The 20040-nt window shown below is 37.6% G+C and overlaps 1 protein-coding gene and 1 long non-coding RNA gene across 2 annotated transcripts; one reads left to right on the top strand and one right to left on the bottom strand.

Annotated features, from left to right (window-relative positions):
- The first annotated feature begins 10572 nt into the window (after positions 1-10572).
- On the top strand, positions 10573-15259 carry LOC146639884 (G2/M phase-specific E3 ubiquitin-protein ligase-like). The gene is made up of 10 exons (XM_085356167.1): positions 10573-10674; positions 10756-11062; positions 11141-11220; positions 11446-11479; positions 11781-11787; positions 13490-13803; positions 14036-14214; positions 14370-14542; positions 14712-14926; positions 15024-15259. Exons 1-10 carry the CDS (start codon positions 10585-10587, stop codon positions 15257-15259), a joined length of 1635 nt encoding a protein of 544 aa, XP_085212293.1. The 5' UTR covers positions 10573-10584.
- A 644-nt stretch (positions 15260-15903) lies between these two features.
- Positions 15904-18017, bottom strand: LOC146639883 (uncharacterized). The gene is made up of 3 exons (XR_014906260.1): positions 17542-18017; positions 16197-16415; positions 15904-16122 (listed from the first exon to the last, which is right to left on the bottom strand). It is a non-coding gene; the product is annotated as an uncharacterized LOC146639883 (long non-coding RNA).
- Positions 18018-20040: the final 2023 nt, after the last annotated feature.

Genomic DNA, 20040 nt, shown 5'->3' with positions numbered 1-20040 from the left:
GTAACAAATTAATTTAACTGGCAACAGGTCAATGGGTGGGTGTAAAAAGAGCATCTGAGAGTTTCTCAGAGGTGAAGACTGGCAGAGGTTCACTGATCTGCAAAAACTGCATCTATAAATTGTTGAACAATGTCAGAATAAACGTAAAAGTGCGAATGCTATAATTAATCATAATCTAGAGTTCATAATACCTTCAACAGATTCAGAGAATCTGGAGAAATCTCTGTGCACAAGGTTGAACATCGGTATTGGATGCCAAGATTTTACTGCAAACTGGTGTGTTTCTGCCATGGAAATCACTACATGGGCTCAGGAACACTTCCACAAATACTTTTCTTTGAACACAATTTCCCATCTCATTCAAAAATACAGGTTAACGCTTTATCAGGCAAAGAAGAGGGCAGCTTCTCTGGGGCACATTTCACTAGAAATGGCCCGAGGAAAAGTGGAAAACTATTTTGTGATCTGACAAATTGAAATTTGAAATTCTTTTTGGAAAATGCAGCATCCTTCAAACTAAAGAGAAGACAGAAAATCTGGTGTGTCAGTACTTACTTCAAAAGCCTGTAACTCTGATGGTATGGGGGTACATTGGTTCCTATTGGCAGTGTGTACATGAGGAAGAGCACCATGAATCTTGAAAGGTATTGATGGTGACTTTCCACTGTTTTAGAAAAACACGTGCTCCCATCCAAATGACTTCTCTCCGAAGGTCTTGTGAACACCTTGCATGTTTTAGCACAACAATGCTAAACCCTCTACTGCAGCGGTCCCCAACCCCTGGGCCTCGGACCGGTACCGGTCCGTGAGTCGTTTGGTACCGTTGAGTTGGTAGAGTTGAGGCTCAGGTGTGAAATGTATGGTTTTCAGGGTTTTTATCGGTTTTCAGCATTATTTTGTTATTGTTTTTATCGTTAACACGGTTTTCCTGGGTCTTTTCACGTGTTTTATGAATAAATAAATTCTAATACTAGTTTTATTTTGTTGTATTTATCCGCGACACCTTAAAGGTCGGTCCGTGAAAATATTGTCTGGAATAAACTGGTCCGTGGCGCAAAAAAGGTTGGGGACCACTGCTCTACTGCATGGCTTTGTAGTAGAGGACTCTGGGTGCTGAACTGACCAACTGAAAACATTTAGAGGATTATTAAATTGAAAATACAAGAAGACTCAGAACTGCTAAACAGGACTGTTGAGCAGACTGAAGACCAGTCCAGCAAATGCTCTTTTGTTCCCAGAAATATATGGACTGTTGTTAAAAGAAGTAGGGAAGAAGTGGTAAACATGATGCTATTCCAACGTTTTTCTTTTTTTTATGTGTTGTTACCATCAATTTCTAAAGTTTTAACTTTAGAATACACTTTTAATTCTTATCATTGTAAATTTTCTGTGTCCAAACACATGTTTTACTATGGTGTAATGTGAATAAAAAATGGATTTCTGAGATCCATCTTTTGACGGAAGTTGGTCCCCCAAACGTGTTACATTTTTGTTTTAGTGTTCTAGATGAATTTGAACACACTTTTCTCATTGAGCAGATGGTCATGTTAATTACTGAAAAGTGAGGTGAAACTGAAGTAACAATAAGCAAAGGACGATTCTGAGGGAGTATTTCAAATGCAAGCTATCAGATTTATTTCTGTATATATATGCAAGTATGTACATTTTTATTTTATATTTAATTGTATTTACATGTATTATTTAATTGTGACTTTTTTGTAATTTGAGGTTAAAAAACGTTAAAATAAAAACAAAACAAAAAAATGTAGCTCTCCATTAATAGCAACATAGTGGTATTGCTCAGCAGCAGCATATTTTATACTTTTATGGTCTAGTTAAAACAGCCACATACTGTGTGCGAATAAATTCTGCTGGCTGTGGGTTTTTAAACCAAAACATTTCCAAAGGTCTTGACATTGTTTAGACACCGTTGGAACCACATGCTGTCTACCAATCAAAGGCACAAAGACAGATGGGAGGTGGAAGGAAACCCCAGGGGAAAGGCCTTATGTCTCAGTTTCACTGCAACAATGGGGCACGTGCTCTCACTATTGTTGGAATTGTTCACTCACACAGTGTGCATCAGCTGACCGGAGAACTATATCACATCCTGTCTCAGAGCTATTGATCTTGAGTTACAGGGCCTCACGGTATTTTAACGGATGAAGAGATTTTCTTGGCAATACTCTGCTGTGAGTGGGACCCCAGCAACCCTGGCATCTGGCGGCTGCATCATTCAAACAGGACCAAAAATCTGATTCCTGCATTTCAACCAATCACATCATGACGTTTCATAGTGTTTAGCTGTTTTGACCAATGAAATATCCCTGTATGAATTTACATTTTCTATATGATATACAACCACTTTCTATCACTCTCCCAAGATGATAAAGGACATTTAAAAATAAAGATATTGTGGAAAATTATTTAAAATGCTCTTATATTGGAGAAGAATGAGTACTATGCAGAAATCGCGTATATATACCATCTGATTATACAGTATTTACAAGTGATTTTAAGCACAAAAATAAATACTGCGTAATGACTTAAACAGAAGTCAGACACTTATAACAATGTGCCAAAATAAAGGAGGATGTGTTTTTCAGATCACTGTATGATCACATTATATACTGATAAACACAAAAACATATAAAGATGTATGTGCATTAGATTAGTAGATATCTTGTAGCATTCACGAGCGTACGTTCAAAATCTCTTCTAACAAAAAATCCAGAACTCTGTGAGTATGCCGGCAAAGACTGCTTGTCTTTATTTAGTCAAAAATAATAATAATAATGTATTTTTGATACATTACTTGCTCTTTTTATTGTGTCAAAGCCGTTCAAGGCCATAATTTTTGAGTTACACAACTGAATTTGTATGGACAGTTTTGAAAGGCAGGCAGCTGGGTTAAAGAGCAATAAAAGAAGCTTGGGTATTGAGAAAGCTAATGAAGTATATCTTTCTGAATGGGAGGGGCTGGACTGCTGGCGTGTGCTTCACACAAACACAGGCACCGGCCAGAGGGTAGTGTCAATAGACTTCTTGGGGGATGGGCACTTTCTACCGTTAAATTTTCAACGGCATTTATTTCCTTAAGGGTTGTCACGTGGCCCATTTCAAGGAGGAGGTTGGGCTGTCTGGAATAAGTCAAAGTAAAACTGCAGCTGGTTGATTTAATCACAGAAAAAACTCACAAGAACCTAATGGTTTTCATGGCTTTATACTTTATACACACTTTGTTGACTGAATATATGCATGTGATAGTGAGTATATATGTGTAGATGTGTTTATGTATAAGCAGTACAACAATAACCAAGTTTGTTAGCACCTAAAAAACCTGTTCGACAAGTCCTTTGCTTTCAGTAGCTGAAAACACAACATTCTAATTAATATTTGAGAAAATAATTAACAGTTACTTGGCAACACAACCACCAGGCCCACAAAAATAACAGCAATTTTATTTCAAAAAATGCTAAATCCTTATTGGTGTTCAGCAGTGACATCAGCTTTTCTAGCTGAGGACCACCTACATCAAATGAATGACACAGCACAAAGGTCTGCCAGCAACACTCTCTGAAATGGGGCCTGTTGAACATCACACAATAGATTGCTGTTTGTATGCTTCCCAGGGATCCTGAGAAGCATGAACAGTATGGAAGTTTACTTCTCCTTGTCTATGAGTCACATATAATGTACTTAGAAGTGCATTTCATGTCTGCACTGGTAACTCAGGTACCGGGTTACACGTGTCTGTTTTCCTTCAGCATGAGTATCCAAAAAGGCATATATTTCTCAGTAGCCATGTGATGAATTGGCTCCGTGAGTTTTCTTGAGAATAAAAATAAAATAAAGTTCTTATTATATTTGAGGAAGTACTCTAATTGAGTGGTATTCACGGAGAGAACTCTCTTCTCTGTGAGGAAATCAGATCATTCAGCTTCGTTAATGCAACAACGAGTGCCTGCCACTGTCTGCCGACTGTGGTGAGAGTCAACATCACAATGTAAAACTGAAAGTTAGCTGGAGAAGATAGACTGATCTGCTAATAGTGTAATATTTTGAAGCCAAAATAAACAGTGATTTTAGCAGTTTTAGATATTATAAATGAAAAATGTTCAGTATAACCGTCTTTAGCCATAACTTGGTTAGGCATAGTGCATGATTTGGGTCAAAATACACCCTTTAATAATGTTAACCACATGTTAGACAAACTTCTCTTCCAATTCATTTGCTATTAAGTAGACAAGTGATTGATAGCACAAGCACAGAATATTTGGCTATTTCAGACCTTTAGAAACTTCAGTTAAAACATACTGAACTACCACTAGACCTAAAACCGCATCTTAAAAATGAAGCTAATGGGATACTTGTTCAAGAGGAGAGGGGGTTTTGCGTTACTCCCACACCCCTTTAGTGAAAATGGGCTATGGGAATATCACAGAGGTAAAATAAGCCCTCTATAGTAGTTAATAAAATGACTTCAGTGTCTTATTTCACCTGCAAGGGAGCTGGATTTTGACTTGATTTGGCTTTGCTTCAACATTTACTTTTGCTCTTTTTCAGTCTGGCTTTGACAAAAGTATGATAGGGTACACTTGCAATTGGTTGAAGGTAGCCTGTGATAGACAGATGGCTCATCCAAACACCTGCCAAATATGTTTTGAAAATGCCCACCCCATTCCAGTTTTCAAGGTTAAATTCTCAGATGGTTTTGTGTAATAAACCATCTGTCATGTCAGGTTAAGCTTCATCATAAATTTAATCCAACAGAACTAGCAGTAGTTGTGCTTGTGAAGGTGTTGTAGGATTGTGTCCTTGTCACTGCAATCATGACTTAGTGGTTGCTCTGGGTGCTTTCATTGAACTCAGGGAATTGGATGAACATCTGTGTGGGGTGAGGGGTCTTTCTGGCTGGGGAGAATACAGCATTTAGCACCACAGTGCATATCTGACAATTTACATCCCTGTGTAAAGCAGGTGGAGTACAGAAGAACTGTTTTGTTTTGTTTTTTTCAAAGTTGGTAAAAATGAGCAGATAACCTTAAAATGTCTGGATGTCTTAAATTATGGAAACAACCCCCACTGTTCTATTTACTCGATTCATACTTCATTACTCTTACTTATTCATACTTTATTCATTTCAGTTCAGTTTAATGTCATTTATAGAATGACAAACCAAACCAAGAGTCACCTCAAGACACTTTATATTGTAAAGTAAAGAACATGCAATAATACATAGAAATCCTACCAACCAAACAGCCCCCTACAATGAAGCACTTAGCGACAGTGAGAAAGAAAGACTCAACAGGAAGAAACCATCTGCTGCAGTATCTGTATATAATGTATAGAAATGATAGCTGTGCTGGACACTGAGTTATACAGTCAATGCTCCTTCTTGAAACATTTTTAACTATTGGTAAAGTAGAATAAAATTTAAATCAGAATATGAAGTCATCTTGGCTTTTTTAGACTTTTGTCAAAAACAGGTGGCATGAACAACAACATAAAGCTGACAAACAGAAGGAGACAGCACACTTAAAGAATCCGACATACAAATAGATCCCATGAACAATTCATTTATTTTCATTGTATTTCAATTCTGGGTGAACTACACGATGAGGTAGGCACGGCCATATTGCTGTCCTGCTCTCAGGTGATAAGAGATTGTAACTTTAGCTCACACGAGGCCAGAAAAAAACTGCAGCTGTACAGCTCTCTGTAGAGGTTTTCAAGCATATTTCACTTATAACCACACCCAAATCAGTTATGTGTGGGCGATAAAAAGCTGACTAAAAACACCTGCATGCACTATCAGCCATTATGTCGCTATGCTTGCGTACTAAATGGGTTGCATCTGAAGCTCTTTCAATACCTGTTATTATACAAATTTCTCTGGAAAATTCAGATGGCCAAGTAAACCAGGAGCAGCCCAGTAGATTTCAATGCCATTAGCCGCCCTGCTCAATAATCAGCTTCATTTGCTAAGAAAACAAACTGGGGCCAGATGGCGAGGCTGATGAGTGTTCATCGATCTGGGGTCCCTCTTGCATACTTGCTTAATTTTGGAAATAGAGGGGATGGACCTCTGAAGGTTGAGAAGGGAAACACTGGGGCAGATGTGACTTCCCTCCTCAATGCTGAGTACAACACTCAAAATGTGAATAGTATATGAGCTTTGGAGCAGCCCTTGAAGTATAAAGCAGCCCCACTAGTGAACCTATGTTCACTTTAGTTATTTTTATACCTGCTGCCAGTGAGATGGTAAAGCCTGGGTGAAAATGAACTGCTCATTAAGCTGTGGTATGAATATTTTAAGAATAACCTTCAATTTAGTGCACTTTGAGCTATTAAAACATGCAAATAATGTTTTATTAGTCTCAAAGATGTATTTGATAAGTCACATCTGCTAATTAAAGTAGTGTTTGATGAGCTTTATTGGGAAGAGGAGATTGATCCTTCATCTAATGCTATTATTCAACTAACATTTAACCTAGAGTCAGTGGAAATGTTACCTCTGGGACTTTTATGTTTGACTGGACCTAATCATTTTCATAAAATAAACATTTTTTTGCAAACCATGAAAGCAAATATTTAAGTTCAACGCAAGTTTAACTTAAAGAACAGTGTGTTTCATAATGTAGTCATTACGTTGGCACTCTAATACCACAGAAAAGGTTTTAATATTTAATTTTTTTTTCCTTTTATGTTTCATTAGATAAGATTTTGGAATTAAAAGTGAGCAGCAATTTCATCTGGATTTGACCTGAGTGACCCTGCTACTTAGGCTGAGATATTAGTCTCACTTCCTGAGAGAGAGGCAGCTTATTAAAAACAACCATTCATTACCATAAGACATAGCAAAGCAGTTGGCTTCCTAATCTTTGGAAGCTCCAGATGAATATCTTTCCATGACCTAAAAGCTATTATGTGCAGTGCAGCAGAATGCAGCATTTCCCTGACAGAAAAAAAAAAGAAGAAGCTGGCAGTTGCGGCTGATTTTTAGCTGATGTTTGGGCCAAATAACTATTGTCTCTGTGAAATCTTGTTTAGTCACGCTGTGACTGTCCTGTACTTGCAGGAAAATAGCTGTTGCATATTGTTGGCTGTGAGGGGGGAAAAAGGCAAAGCAGAGAAAAGGCAAACAGATGGTGTCAGGATCAGAGCTGCACGCATTAAGTCAACGTTAACCCAAACGACAGAACAGAAATGATTTGGAGGTAATATTAACCTTCAAGAACGAAAACTGATTTTAAAAAAATCTGATTATGACCAGATGAACTGGTCCAAGGGAAAACTTAAATCCATGCCAGGATTTCACAAATATGGAAAAGCAATGAGAGACACTCGCTCAATAACAATTGATCTACTTACAGAGTGATGGCGATTGCCACCTAGAAAAGCTGGCATACATGGCTTCAACTCCACTGTTCACAAAGGACCATGAAACAGACTGAGCTGATTATGCTGCTGATTAGTTAGCAGGAAGAGAGACAAGCATCTTCATTTCGAAGATGCCTTCTTAATGAACAACTGACTTAGTGTCTGACCTAGCAATTTGGTCAAAGTTTAATTATGAATGACACCTAAGTACCTCCCAAATTAAGGGAAAAAAACCACACTGCACTCTTAGAAAAAGACGGTGTAGAAGGTATTGTTGAAAGACATCGGCCCATTTTTGCCAAACGTGAGCATGTTGACTCCTTGCTTTTAACATTTTTGAACACAGGCAAACAGATGGTGTCATGATCAGAGCTGCACGCCTTAAGCCAGTTAGTTAGCCCACCAAAATATGAATAAACAAAGCCCTTTCTCATAGACAAGGCATGTTTGATGGAAATGTATAATAGTTGAATAAACATAGGCTTTGCGCAATGAATAGAATAACTGTCTGCAAACACAAAAATGTCTGCAAAATAACAGCTTTGGTGCCACATCCCCTGTCCTGCAGCTGTAACCTCTCGATCTTTGTGAGTTAAAGTATCACAGACACCAAAAGAGGCCAAAAAAACCAAAACAGCAACAAAAATCACCCTTGGTAAAGTGTTTACATATCTTGAGTGTCTTAAATAATTTCGAGAAAATTGGACAAGTTGGTCTTTTTATTTGTTTAATTGTTTGTTTTACATTGTTCTGATAGAAAATGTTTTGCTTAGATTAATAATTTGGAGGAAATAGATGGTTGTGGCTCCCTAAAAAAATCATCTCCCTAAAACAGATCAGTATCTTGACTGACATGAATCTGCAGTGAAACATGAGGTAGATGAGGTAGTTATGCTTTTTTTTCTTTGAATATGGCATTGAGGAAGCTAAGCTAAACTGAACAGATTTGGTGAGTCTGCATATTATTATATTTTCAGGCACCCTACCAGCTATACTTATCTCAACACTGACATTACAAATTTGCAGTAGATTTAGATAACTATCAAATCTGTTAAATCCTTTTTTGTTTTTAATCCCAGAATGCACAGACACGCAATACAGCCCACCCATGAGTGACTTTTTAAAATGTAAAACACTTAAATTTTCTTTGTTTTTCTTTCAAAGGAGCTACAGAGAACTGAAAATGGGGTTATCTTATCAAGGCTTCCTTGTAAATGATCTCGAAAAATATAACCTCATGAAATTGTTTTCTGGTAATTCTTTTTAGAATAAAAGATGAAAGCACACACTATAAAGAGATTGTGTATTGTGTTCCTTGAAATCTTCAACAATGTCAACCTGAAGATAACTGGAGCATAGTAAGAGCTAGTGTAAACATGCCTCTATTTGTAGTTCCAGCTTAATCTGTGAGCTTCAAGAAACTGATAGATACGGTGGCTGGGAAGTGCAAATCGCAACAAATTAAAAAACCGCAACAAATTACAAAAACCCCACAACAAAATACAAAAAGCCCACAACAAATTACAAAAACCCCACAACAAAATACAAAAAGCCCACAACAAATTACAAAAAGCCCACAACAAATTACAAAAAGCCCACAACAAAATACAAAAAGCCCACAACAAAATACAAAAAGCCCACAACAAATTACAAAAACCCCACAACAAAATACAAAAAGCCCACAACAAAATACAAAACCCCCACAACAAAATACAAAACCCCCACAACAAAATACAAAAAGCCCACAACAAAATACAAAAAGCCCACAACAAATTACAAAAAGCCCACAACAAATTACAAAACCCCCACAACAAATTACAAAAAGCCCACAACAAATTACAAAACCCCCACAACAAATTACAAAAAGCCCACAACAAAATACAAAAAGCCCACAACAAAATACAAAAAGCCCACAACAAATTACAAAAAGCCCACAACAAATTACAAAAAGCCCACAACAAATTACAAAACCCCCACAACAAATTACAAAAAGCCCACAACAAAATACAAAAAGCCCACAACAAAATACAAAAAGCCCACAACAAAATACAAAAAGCCCACAACAAAATACAAAAAGCCCACAACAAATTACAAAAACCCCACAACAAATTACAAAACCCCCACAACAAATTACAAAAAGCCCACAACAAATTACAAAACCCCCACAACAAAATACAAAAAGCCCACAACAAAATACAAAAAGCCCACAACAAAATACAAAAAGCCCACAACAAAATACAAAAAGCCCACAACAAATTACAAAACCCCCACAACAAATTACAAAAAGCCCACAACAAAATACAAAACCCCCACAACAAATTACAAAAAGCCCACAACAAAATACAAAACCCCCACAACAAAATACAAAAAGCCCACAACAAAATACAAAACCCCCACAACAAATTACAAAAAGCCCACAACAAATTACAAAACCCCCACAACAAATTACAAAAAGCCCACAACAAAATACAAAAAGCCCACAACAAAATACAAAAAGCCCACAACAAAATACAAAAAGCCCACAACAAAATACAAAAAGCCCACAACAAATTACAAAACCCCCACAACAAATTACAAAAAGCCCACAACAAAATACAAAAAGCCCACAACAAATTACAAAAACCCACAACAAATTAAAATAAACCCGCAACAAATTAAAAATCCTTGACGGAAAGGGATTGTCTGAAATACCGGAAGTGACACAACGATTAGGCTTACTCCATATTTGTAGCTCAGAAAAGTGATTCGGGATGTAAACAAACGTCGAGAAACGCACTCCTCACAGCGCTTCCTCATTACCCTGACCGTGCTCGCTGCATTAAAAATAGATGGAAAATGTTTTGTCCGTTTTGTGGCGTTAGCTTCTGCCTCTTCACCCCTTTTTGTGCTTCCTGTGGACGGTCTCTGGAGCTTTTGCGGGACACAGACCAGGCCGAAGGATCAGACTCCCCAGGGACATCAAAACATACAAAAAATTCTGAACAAAGTAATTTTGATATATTACTCACTTTTTTTCTCTTCAGTCTATACTATTTCAGTTAAATAGCACGTTTATTTACCATTTTGGCTTTTGTTTCTTTTTATGTTTCCTTATACTGTATTCTCGTCTACGTTTAGTAATGGAGAGTGCTTATAACCCCGTTTTGATGTTAAACGTTTTTCATTCAACCAGAACAAACATGTCCGTCATACAAGCAGTTCATGGAGTACAAAAAATCAAAATCCAAAGAGCGTCAAGCCTTCAACTGTGGAGCAAAATTAAAACTCAAGCAACAGAGTAAACCTGTCAAGGTAAGCCATCACAGGTAAATTTATAAACGAGGATTTGGCAATTATTCTTAAAGTGATCTTGCTTTTATTATTTGTTTCTAGATCAATATAGGAATAATGGCGAAACAACAAACGGACTTAAAACCGCTAAGAGGGAAAACACTGCCCTTATTTATTAGCCCCGAAATTACAGCCCCTGACCTCCTGAAGCAGGCTGTAGAAAAAATGATAACATTCAACAAGGACTTGGTGGAGGGACCATATGTCCTTTTGTATCCCGACTGCACAGAGGTGATAAATGTGCCTGGGACAGAAAGGCCATTCCGACTGGCAGACTACAAAGATGAAATAGGAAAGAACTACAACAGGATTTCTCTTTTCATTTGCCCAGAGAGCCACTTCAAACAAGGTTTGTTAATTTTATATTTTGATGTATTTACATATACAACAACTAATAATGTGTTTATTTTCTCAGCTCTGATTGCAGAGGATGGTACCTCAGACTCAGACCCTGAGATTGTGATTACATCAAGAAGCACAGCTGAGTTCAACCAGGCAGACACATTGGTGTGTACCTTTTTCCCCCTCCACCATGCCAGAGGCCTGTGAGTGGCCCAGGCTGAGTGCTCTATTTTTTTCTCTATAATGATCATAATTCTGTAACATCCATGGGTGGATTATTTTCATTGTGTGATTGTATGTTCTTTAAAAAAATTATTATTATTATTTTGATGAACTAAATGCAATACGAAGTTGTTGAAAGCTTTGAAAAGTGCATATTTTTCATCTTAGGTTTTCAAACCACAAGACCAGAGTACCCCTAATGGTAAACATGCAGAGAAGGAGTAAGTTATTTCAGAGCTTGTTCTGCTATATATTAGAGTTGGGCAATACAATATGTCACAATATTTCTTTGTTTTATTTCAGGGAATATTGATATACATCACAATATAAACAGCTAGATTTGTACATATTAAATGTGCCGTTGCTCATAAGTAAGATGTGAAATCCTCAGAAGCTTGTTTTGATTTAAATATTTATTTCCTGTCATACGTTCAGACAGACAGATGTATTACCATATTACATTCCTTTCAGATAACTAAAAAAAGGTACATGTTAAAAACTAGATAAAAAGTCAGGGATAAAGATTTCCAGTTTCAAAAGACAACAAACACCATATCACTCAATTGCTTGGTCAATTACATTTAAAAACCAAAAAGAATGATTCTAAAAATAAATCTTAGTTTACAGTAAGTTTTACAGGAGAACAGACATAAAATTGACAGTTTTTGTCAATATCATATGAATAAGCTAAGAAATTGTCACGGCTGGCGGGGTGAGCCGTGTGGTGTGGGGGAAAAGGAGGACCCAAAATGCGGCAGTGACTGATGATTCGAGTGTTTATTTACAAGTGGTGGAGTGGCAAAAACAGGCAGTGAGGCATGACAAAACAACTGCAGAAACCTAAACTGGGAGAACTAAATGACAAACCTGAGACCATGCAAAAGGGGTGCGGGGCAGAGAGACAGGAACGGAACACCATAGAACGCAGACGAGCCGACAACGAACACAGACCGACACCCACTATATACACACACACATACACAAGGTAATCGGGTAATCGCACACAGGAGGGAAGAACAGCTGATCTGAATACACATGATGACTGGAGGACACAAGCTGAACACAATAACAGACACAGACCGTCAGAATAGAACAGGAAATCCAGAACACGAGCCTTCAAAGTAAAGCAGGAAACACACAGACTGATTTACAACACAACACGGGGACATGAACAGAGCACCAAGGACAGACACAGGTAGGGCTGAATATACACCAAACTTCAGGTTCAACCCTAAACTAATACAAAATCAGAATAAACACAAAACGCTGGGTCAACGACCCAGGACCATGACAGAAATAAAAGCAAATTCTCCTAATCTCTCCTTGTATATTTATTTTAATGGTTTGTTTAGATGTAAATGGTGCCCAAACATCTCCACGGGTGGTGTTGCTACTTCACTGTGCTGCAGCAATTGGTTGCTGCGCAACTTGATAAGGATTGACTATTCTTATGTCAATGAAAAAAAAGAGGGATTAGAGGAATAAGCAGCATGTAAAATGGATGGATAGCTCTATTGCAATAGTCTCATATTTCCATTGAGAAAAAAGTATAGTGCAATACATATTGTTATTTTATTGCCCCGCCCTAATACAAATATTTATTGGTTTCATAGCATTTTTATAATGTTGGTATCATAAAAAATATAAAACTGTATGAGCTTCTTATCTGGACATTTTAATTCCAATTCTGTTTCAGACATGCTCCAGGACCTTCATCTACCATACAGCCATGTCAGGTATTTGGGCAATTTATGTCAGCATGAGGTTTTTTGCTATTGTTGAAATAATACAATGCTATGTATGTTTATGTACAGTATGCAATCTTTGTTGTTCTTGTTTTTCAGATTGTAATATCTGATACAGAGGATCTTGATCACCAAAACGAAACAAATCCAGTCATGAGTCCCTATAGGTAAATAAAATTGTGTCTTATACGTAATTTTAAACCTGTAACTACAGTACACGTTTGGGTTTGTGAAATGGGTAAAGATAGTTATAGGGTCAACACAAGTTTTTCTAATGTTGGAATTATAATTTCTCAACAGTAAATATGCAGACCTGTGTGCCCCCTGCATTGAGGACGAGGATGAAGAGCTGGTTGAAGTTGCTTCACCGATGGATTCCAAAACACTGTAAAATATCAAATAATACTTCAAATAACAACGCTAAATTGTATAGTCTTGCATTCTGTCTTTCATTTTTGTGATTACAGGGAAGACGTTAACATTACTCTACCTGACATCATTGCAAACTTATCCAGTGCTATTCATCATGGAAGTGTCAGCAGATTCAACATCTCAAGAGCAAATGTCTGGGATGGAGCAGTCAGAGGTTTCAGGCGGTTGTCATACTCTGAAACCAATGACATGTTGGTTAAATTTACTGATAATGCTGGCATTCTAGAAGAAGGACTTGATGCAGGTGGCCCAAAACGAGAGTTTTTGAGTCTGCTAATGAAACACATGAAAGATCGTCCCATTTTTGATGGACCAGAAGGACATCGATTCCTCGTCTACAATGCAAAGGGTATGCAATGATCAGATCTTTGATAAACTTAATTTAAAAACATTTTTGGGACTTGTAAATCAATTTGTTTTTAATTATTATCAGAAGCAACTCATTTTTTTTTTGGATTATTTCAACACAGCATTAGTATGTCTATCTGGTCGATTGATCTGACATCGATCGGCTCTGATCGATTGATAGAGAGAGGTGTGTGTGTGTGAGAGAGTTTAACATTTACTGTATTCATTCACAGCTGTAAGAGAGGATGACTACTACCTAGCAGGAAAGATGATAGCTGTGTCAGTTGTGCATGGTGGTCCAGGGCCCCATTTCCTGTCAGAAGAGCTGGTACATTATCTTGCAGGCCAGACTTCAGTAAAAGCAACAGTTGCCTCAGTCACAGATGACGACATAGGGAAAGCTTTACTAGAGGTGAGGACAGCGCAGGATTTGAATGCAGGATAGAACTATAGTTTCTTCATCTGTATGAAATTAAAATCTTCTTTCTTTGTGTAGGGAAAAAAACAGGAATGAAAATCAGACACGTAAGCTTACATTGTGTATGTCCATTTTTATGGGTTTTTCAGATCGACAGTGCTGGTTCAGTGGATGTCCTGCGTGACTGTGTCATAAAACACAGTACTATGCTACAGGTGGCTGGTTGTCTAAGGCATGTTTCCACAGTTGAGGAAAAGAAAGACATTGTGTCTGACTATCTCCGGTGGTATATAATTGCTCGAAACTCATCTGTAATTGACAGGTAAGACTATTATAGAAGAGACTATGCACAACACCGTCATAACAATAATTCTATAATTTCCAACTGAAATATTTTACATTCTCCAAGGTTTCCAAAGTTCAAAGTGTGTCCATAGTTTATGCATGTATTATGAACTGGTAAATGACACAAAGTTCTCCTCATTCTTTAGATTTAAAGAGGGTCTTTCAGCACTTAATTTCCTGAGTGCGCTCCAGCAACACCCTACTTTGCTTTCCCCGGTCCTGTGTCACATGGAAAAGAAACTCACAGCTCTTGAACTTGAGAGACTTTTCAAACCTGACTTCAGCCCATCTGGAAGTAACAGGAGACATCTGGAAAGTCAAACTGTGGGCTACTGGTCAGACTATCTGCTGGACTGTGAAGGTTTATACCAGTATTTCTTTTAGTACTCATTACAAGACAATGTGTTGAATTCACATATACATATATAATTTTTTTATTTTTTTTAAATTCTTTGCAGAATCACAAACTGCTGTGTCGGTGGGCGATGTTCTGATGTTTGCAACTGGGCTAACATCACTGCCACCTTCTGGATTAGATCCACTACCAAGCCTACAGTTCCTGGATGACTCTTTATTCCCGATGGCAAATACATGCTTAAACTTATTGAAACTACCCATGACAACCTCATATTCTGTGTTTAAATCCAACATGGATTTTGGAATTCAAAACTCCCCAGGATTTGGATGTTTCTAGGATGTCTGGCCTTGTATTTCAAACCTGCTGTTGATTTGTTTCTCTAGTTTTTAAGTCAAGATTTTTTAAAAATATGTTATGAATAGGAGAAGGTGAGACATACTAGTGGTACAGCACAAATCCATTTTGGTTTACCAGGTGTAATTTTATTAGATAACCCAGTCACTTACAGCTGCTTCTTCTTGGCATTACATTGTAAATTCTGTAGGTTTTTTTGATACAGGACTTATCCAGAAATCAGTTATGTATTTGAGCGTGTTTTTTTTTATTCTAAAATGTAGGTACATATGTTCAAAGGAGATTGAAAATACAATGGCTTGACTTGATTTGTTCAAAGGTTTGACAGTGCCGCTAAAAGTAAAGGCATTTAAAAGTGCACCGTGTTCTACTCTTAAAAGTTGTAATAAACCCACAATACAGTGCAAGATTTGATTTTATTATTTATCGAAATGTTCAGGACTGTATCTCAACTTCCATCAGCTAAACAAGCATCACAATTTGCAAGACATTGCAGTAAGAATGTGCTTTTACAAACACTAACTTAAACTTTTGGCATCTTCAGCCAACTCATGTAGCCTAGTCCAAAAATACAGCATATGCTATAGGTTTTGGTAAAAAACCAAAAAAAAAAAGGTTGGTTTTTTTGGGTTTTTTTTTAGAAATTTGCAATTTCTAATAACTTCATGTAGAGTTCAGTGGCAGACTCCCAGCAGACTGGCTTTTGAAAATGATTTTGCTCCATTACAAAATCCAGATACTCCTGTATGTTTGAGTCCCCACATACAACTACTGACAACCTAGACTCAGGAAAAGTGTCCAGTTCAGATTGTTGAATCAGGAATCCACAGTCCCTGGAGCCGTATCTGTGGTCAATGGAAGACAATTGCATTAATATAGGTTTACACAAAGTAATTATTTGATCATTATTATCCATTACCTGTGGGGTAGGTAGTACAGTTCATTTGGCACGCCTCCTGGACATGAAGCTGTTCTTGAAGGACGAATCCGATGAGTGTTCCACAACTTCACACATTCATCAAGATCCTTCTGAACAATGTCAGTGAAGCAAAATCTCAAAAGGCACTGATGCTCATGACTTCCATTGAAGTATCCAGCGTCTCGAAGATCCGCAAACAGCTCCAACCAAAACTGAGCCCTACAGAAATTGTTAAAAAAAAATTGTTTAGAAATAGTTTAGTTAGTTTACATGGCATCGTTTCACAACATGTCATCGCATGGCACTTTACAGTTCATTTTAACTGAATCATATATAGACTCCAGTCAGTTTAAATGTTTTCTATTGAAAGGGATTGCATACAGGCAAAAATCGAAAACATTTGAGTAATGTGCAAAAGTTCATTTATTTTAGTAATTCAAATTAAATGTGAAATTACCAATATTGACTCATTACATACAAAGTGAGGCATTTCAAGTATTTGTTATAATGTTAATAATTAAGACGTAGAACTTATGAAAAACATGTTCTATTTGTTTGGGTCCTTTTTGCATAAATTACTGCCTCCATGCAGCGTGGTATGGATGCTATCAGTCTGTGGATGTGTTGAGGTGTTATGGAAGACCAGGATGCTTCAGTAGCAGCCTTGCGGTCTTAGCCACTACACTATGTGACACCCCTTTCATCCACACTTACATTGGACAAAACTTTCTATTAATGTGCTTTGATAGTCTCTGGGAACAGCCAACGTCTTTTAAGGTGTTCTTTATGGAGGGTGTCAATTATGTGTTTTTTTCCCCACAGCTGTCAGGACAGCAGTCATGTCCATCCTGTGAGTCGTCCTAAATTAGAAAGACCATTTAGAGGCTCAGGAACCCTTTGCAGATGATTTGAATTAATTAGCTCATAGTAGAGTGGCACTTTAAGTCTAAAATATTTAACCTTTTCACAATATTCTGGTTTTGAAGTTGGGTTTTCTTAAGTTCAAAATCATAATCATCATAATTACTAAATGGGCTAAAAATGTCTAGTTTGGCAAATAATGAGTATTTAATATCGGTTTTACTTTTTAAGTTGAATTACTGAAATAATAATAATAATAATAATAATAATAATAATAATAATGGATTGCATTTATATAGCACTTTTCGAGGCCCTCAAAGCGCTTTACAATTCCAGTATTCATTCACTCTCACATTCATACACTGGTGGAGGCAGCTACAGTTGTAGCCACAGCTGCCCTGGGGCAGACTGACTATAAATCAACTTTTGCACAACATTCAAATTTGTTACTTAAATATCAGGCAAACTTAAATGTTATATTTACCTTCCTTTTCGATATATGGACCACCAGGACTCAATTCGCTGGTTATTCGTTGATGAACCAAACATGTGACTGGACTCTCCGCTGAAGTGGTCATCATGATGGTGACGTAGTGCGCACTGAACTGCAGCCATAATGCCGTTTTCTGTCCCACAGTCAGTTCTCAGTCTCATCGGTACAACACCAAGGCTCCCAACACATGACAAGTAATAGTAAGCTATGACCACTGGATTATTATTGGTTGGTCCACATTCTAGCCACAAAACCTTGCGTGAAAATCCATCAATGCACCCTGAAATGGCCAAACCGAATGGTTTGAGCTTGTCATAACCATCAGCATGCCACATGTAGTTGGGTCCCAGCGAATGATAGGTTCTCCTAATGAATCTTCTGCGTGTTCTCATCTGGCATCCATGAGGATTAAGCTCCCGGAGTATTTTCATCACATCATCCCTCTTCACTTTAAGATGATGCTTTTGTTTAAGTACCTGCCACATTGTTCGATACCCAAACAATCGCCCAGGTCCTTGAAGCTCCGCTCTGATTGCGTTAATGATTGTTGTTCTGGAGTGAAAATGTTTTCTTCGGTAAAGTCCAGCATTATTGAGTTTACTTTTAAGACTCCTTAAACTCATCTTTACACCATGCAAAGTTAACATCATGTCCATGATAACACTATATGAGTGACCTTCGTTGAAATATTTAATGCAGCACTGTAGCTTGTCTGATCCTTCGGCCTGGTCTGTGTCCCGCAAAAGCTCCAGAGACCGTCCACAGGAAGCACAAAAAGGGGTGAAGAGGCAGAAGCTAACGCCACAAAACGGACAAAACATTTTCCATCTATTTTTAGTGCAGCGAGCACGGTCAGGGTAATGAGGAAGCGCTGTGAGGAGTGCGTTTCTCGACGTTTGTTTACATCCCGAATCACTTTTCTGAGCTACAAATATGGAGTAAGCCTAATCGTTGTGTCACTTCCGGTATTTCAGACAATCCCTTTCCGTCAAGGATTTTTAATTTGTTGCGGGTTTATTTTAATTTGTTGTGGGTTTTTGTAATTTGTTGTGGGCTTTTTGTATTTTGTTGTGGGCTTTTTGTATTTTGTTGTGGGCTTTTTGTATTTTGTTGTGGGGTTTTTGTAATTTGTTGTGGGCTTTTTGTATTTTGTTGTGGGGTTTTTGTAATTTGTTGTGGGCTTTTTGTATTTTGTTGTGGGCTTTTTGTATTTTGTTGTGGGCTTTTTGTAATTTGTTGTGGGCTTTTTGTATTTTGTTGTGGGCTTTTTGTAATTTGTTGTGGGCTTTTTGTATTTTGTTGTGGGGTTTTTGTAATTTGTTGTGGGCTTTTTGTATTTTGTTGTGGGGTTTTTGTAATTTGTTGTGGGCTTTTTGTATTTTGTTGTGGGCTTTTTGTAATTTGTTGTGGGCTTTTTGTATTTTGTTGTGGGGTTTTTGTATTTTGTTGTGGGCTTTTTGTAATTTGTTGTGGGCTTTTTGTAATTTGTTGTGGGGTTTTTGTAATTTGTTGTGGGGTTTTTGTATTTTGTTGTGGGGTTTTTGTAATTTGTTGTGGGGTTTTTGTATTTTGTTGTGGGCTTTTTGTAATTTGTTGTGGGCTTTTTGTATTTTGTTGTGGGGTTTTTGTATTTTGTTGTGGGGTTTTTGTAATTTGTTGTGGGCTTTTTGTATTTTGTTGTGGGGTTTTTGTAATTTGTTGTGGGGTTTTTGTAATTTGTTGTGGGGTTTTTGTATTTTGTTGTGGGGTTTTTGTAATTTGTTGTGGGGTTTTTGTAATTTGTTGTGGGGTTTTTGTATTTTGTTGTGGGGTTTTTGTAATTTGTTGTGGGGTTTTTGTATTTTGTTGTGGGCTTTTTGTAATTTGTTGTGGGCTTTTTGTAATTTGTTGTGGGGTTTTTGTAATTTGTTGCGGTTTTTTAATTTGTTGCGATTTGCACTTCCCAGCCACCGTAGATAGATATGCAGAAGACTGCATAAACAAGGGTTCCATGTATGGTCTTACAACTGAAACAAAGCAGGAGCAATACCTCCCATTTTTAAGGTGTATTTATATGTTTTCACTGTCTTGTTTTGCAGGACACTGTATGTAAGTTGGGCACAATGTGAGTTCTGAACTGCTTTTAATCCATTTCTTTTAGGTGTGCTGGTGTGGCTTGCTGCTGAATCAGAGGTGGGCAATAGAAAGGCTAAGGCTTCAACAGAGAACACAGGGTTTTTCCTGTTCTTCTTCTCCCAGCATTAATGGCTAGAGCATTCCTATTACCTGCTCTGAGCCCTGAAGATGGGATTCCTGTGGTGCAGGCCGGGAGCTGCTCTGCTGCACTGCATTGTGATGAGTTCTCCACTGATGTTTTCCTGCTTTTGCTCCTCTCAACTCTGCCAGTTCTACTTTTCTCTCCTGCCTGTCTTCAAGCGTGGTGTAGTTTCTCAATACGTCTGCTACTTTGTGCCCCTTTATTCTAGCCTATTGCTGAATTCATGTGCATGT

This window comes from Diplotaxodon limnothrissa, linkage group LG1 (assembly GCF_057381915.1).
Source record: "Diplotaxodon limnothrissa isolate DT_005_m linkage group LG1, D_limnothrissa_male_GT1.1, whole genome shotgun sequence".
Taxonomy (NCBI): Eukaryota; Metazoa; Chordata; class Actinopteri; order Cichliformes; family Cichlidae; genus Diplotaxodon; species Diplotaxodon limnothrissa.
The sequence above is the reverse complement of the archived record's forward strand: the minus strand, read 5'-3'. Positions and strand labels throughout refer to the sequence as shown.

What these genes read in the sequence shown, in the direction of transcription:
- LOC146639884 (XM_085356167.1), top strand. Translation starts at nt 10,585, where the DNA reads ATGGAGTACAAAAAATCAAAATCCAAAGAGCGTCAAGCCTTCAACTGT. An exon ending in AGAGAGCCACTTCAAACAAG is followed by an intron (nt 11,063 to 11,140) that starts GTTTGTTAATTT and finishes CTCTGATTGCAG; the next exon opens with AGGATGGTACCTCAGACTCA. An exon ending in AACTCATCTGTAATTGACAG is followed by an intron (nt 14,543 to 14,711) that starts GTAAGACTATTA and finishes CTCATTCTTTAG; the next exon opens with ATTTAAAGAGGGTCTTTCAG.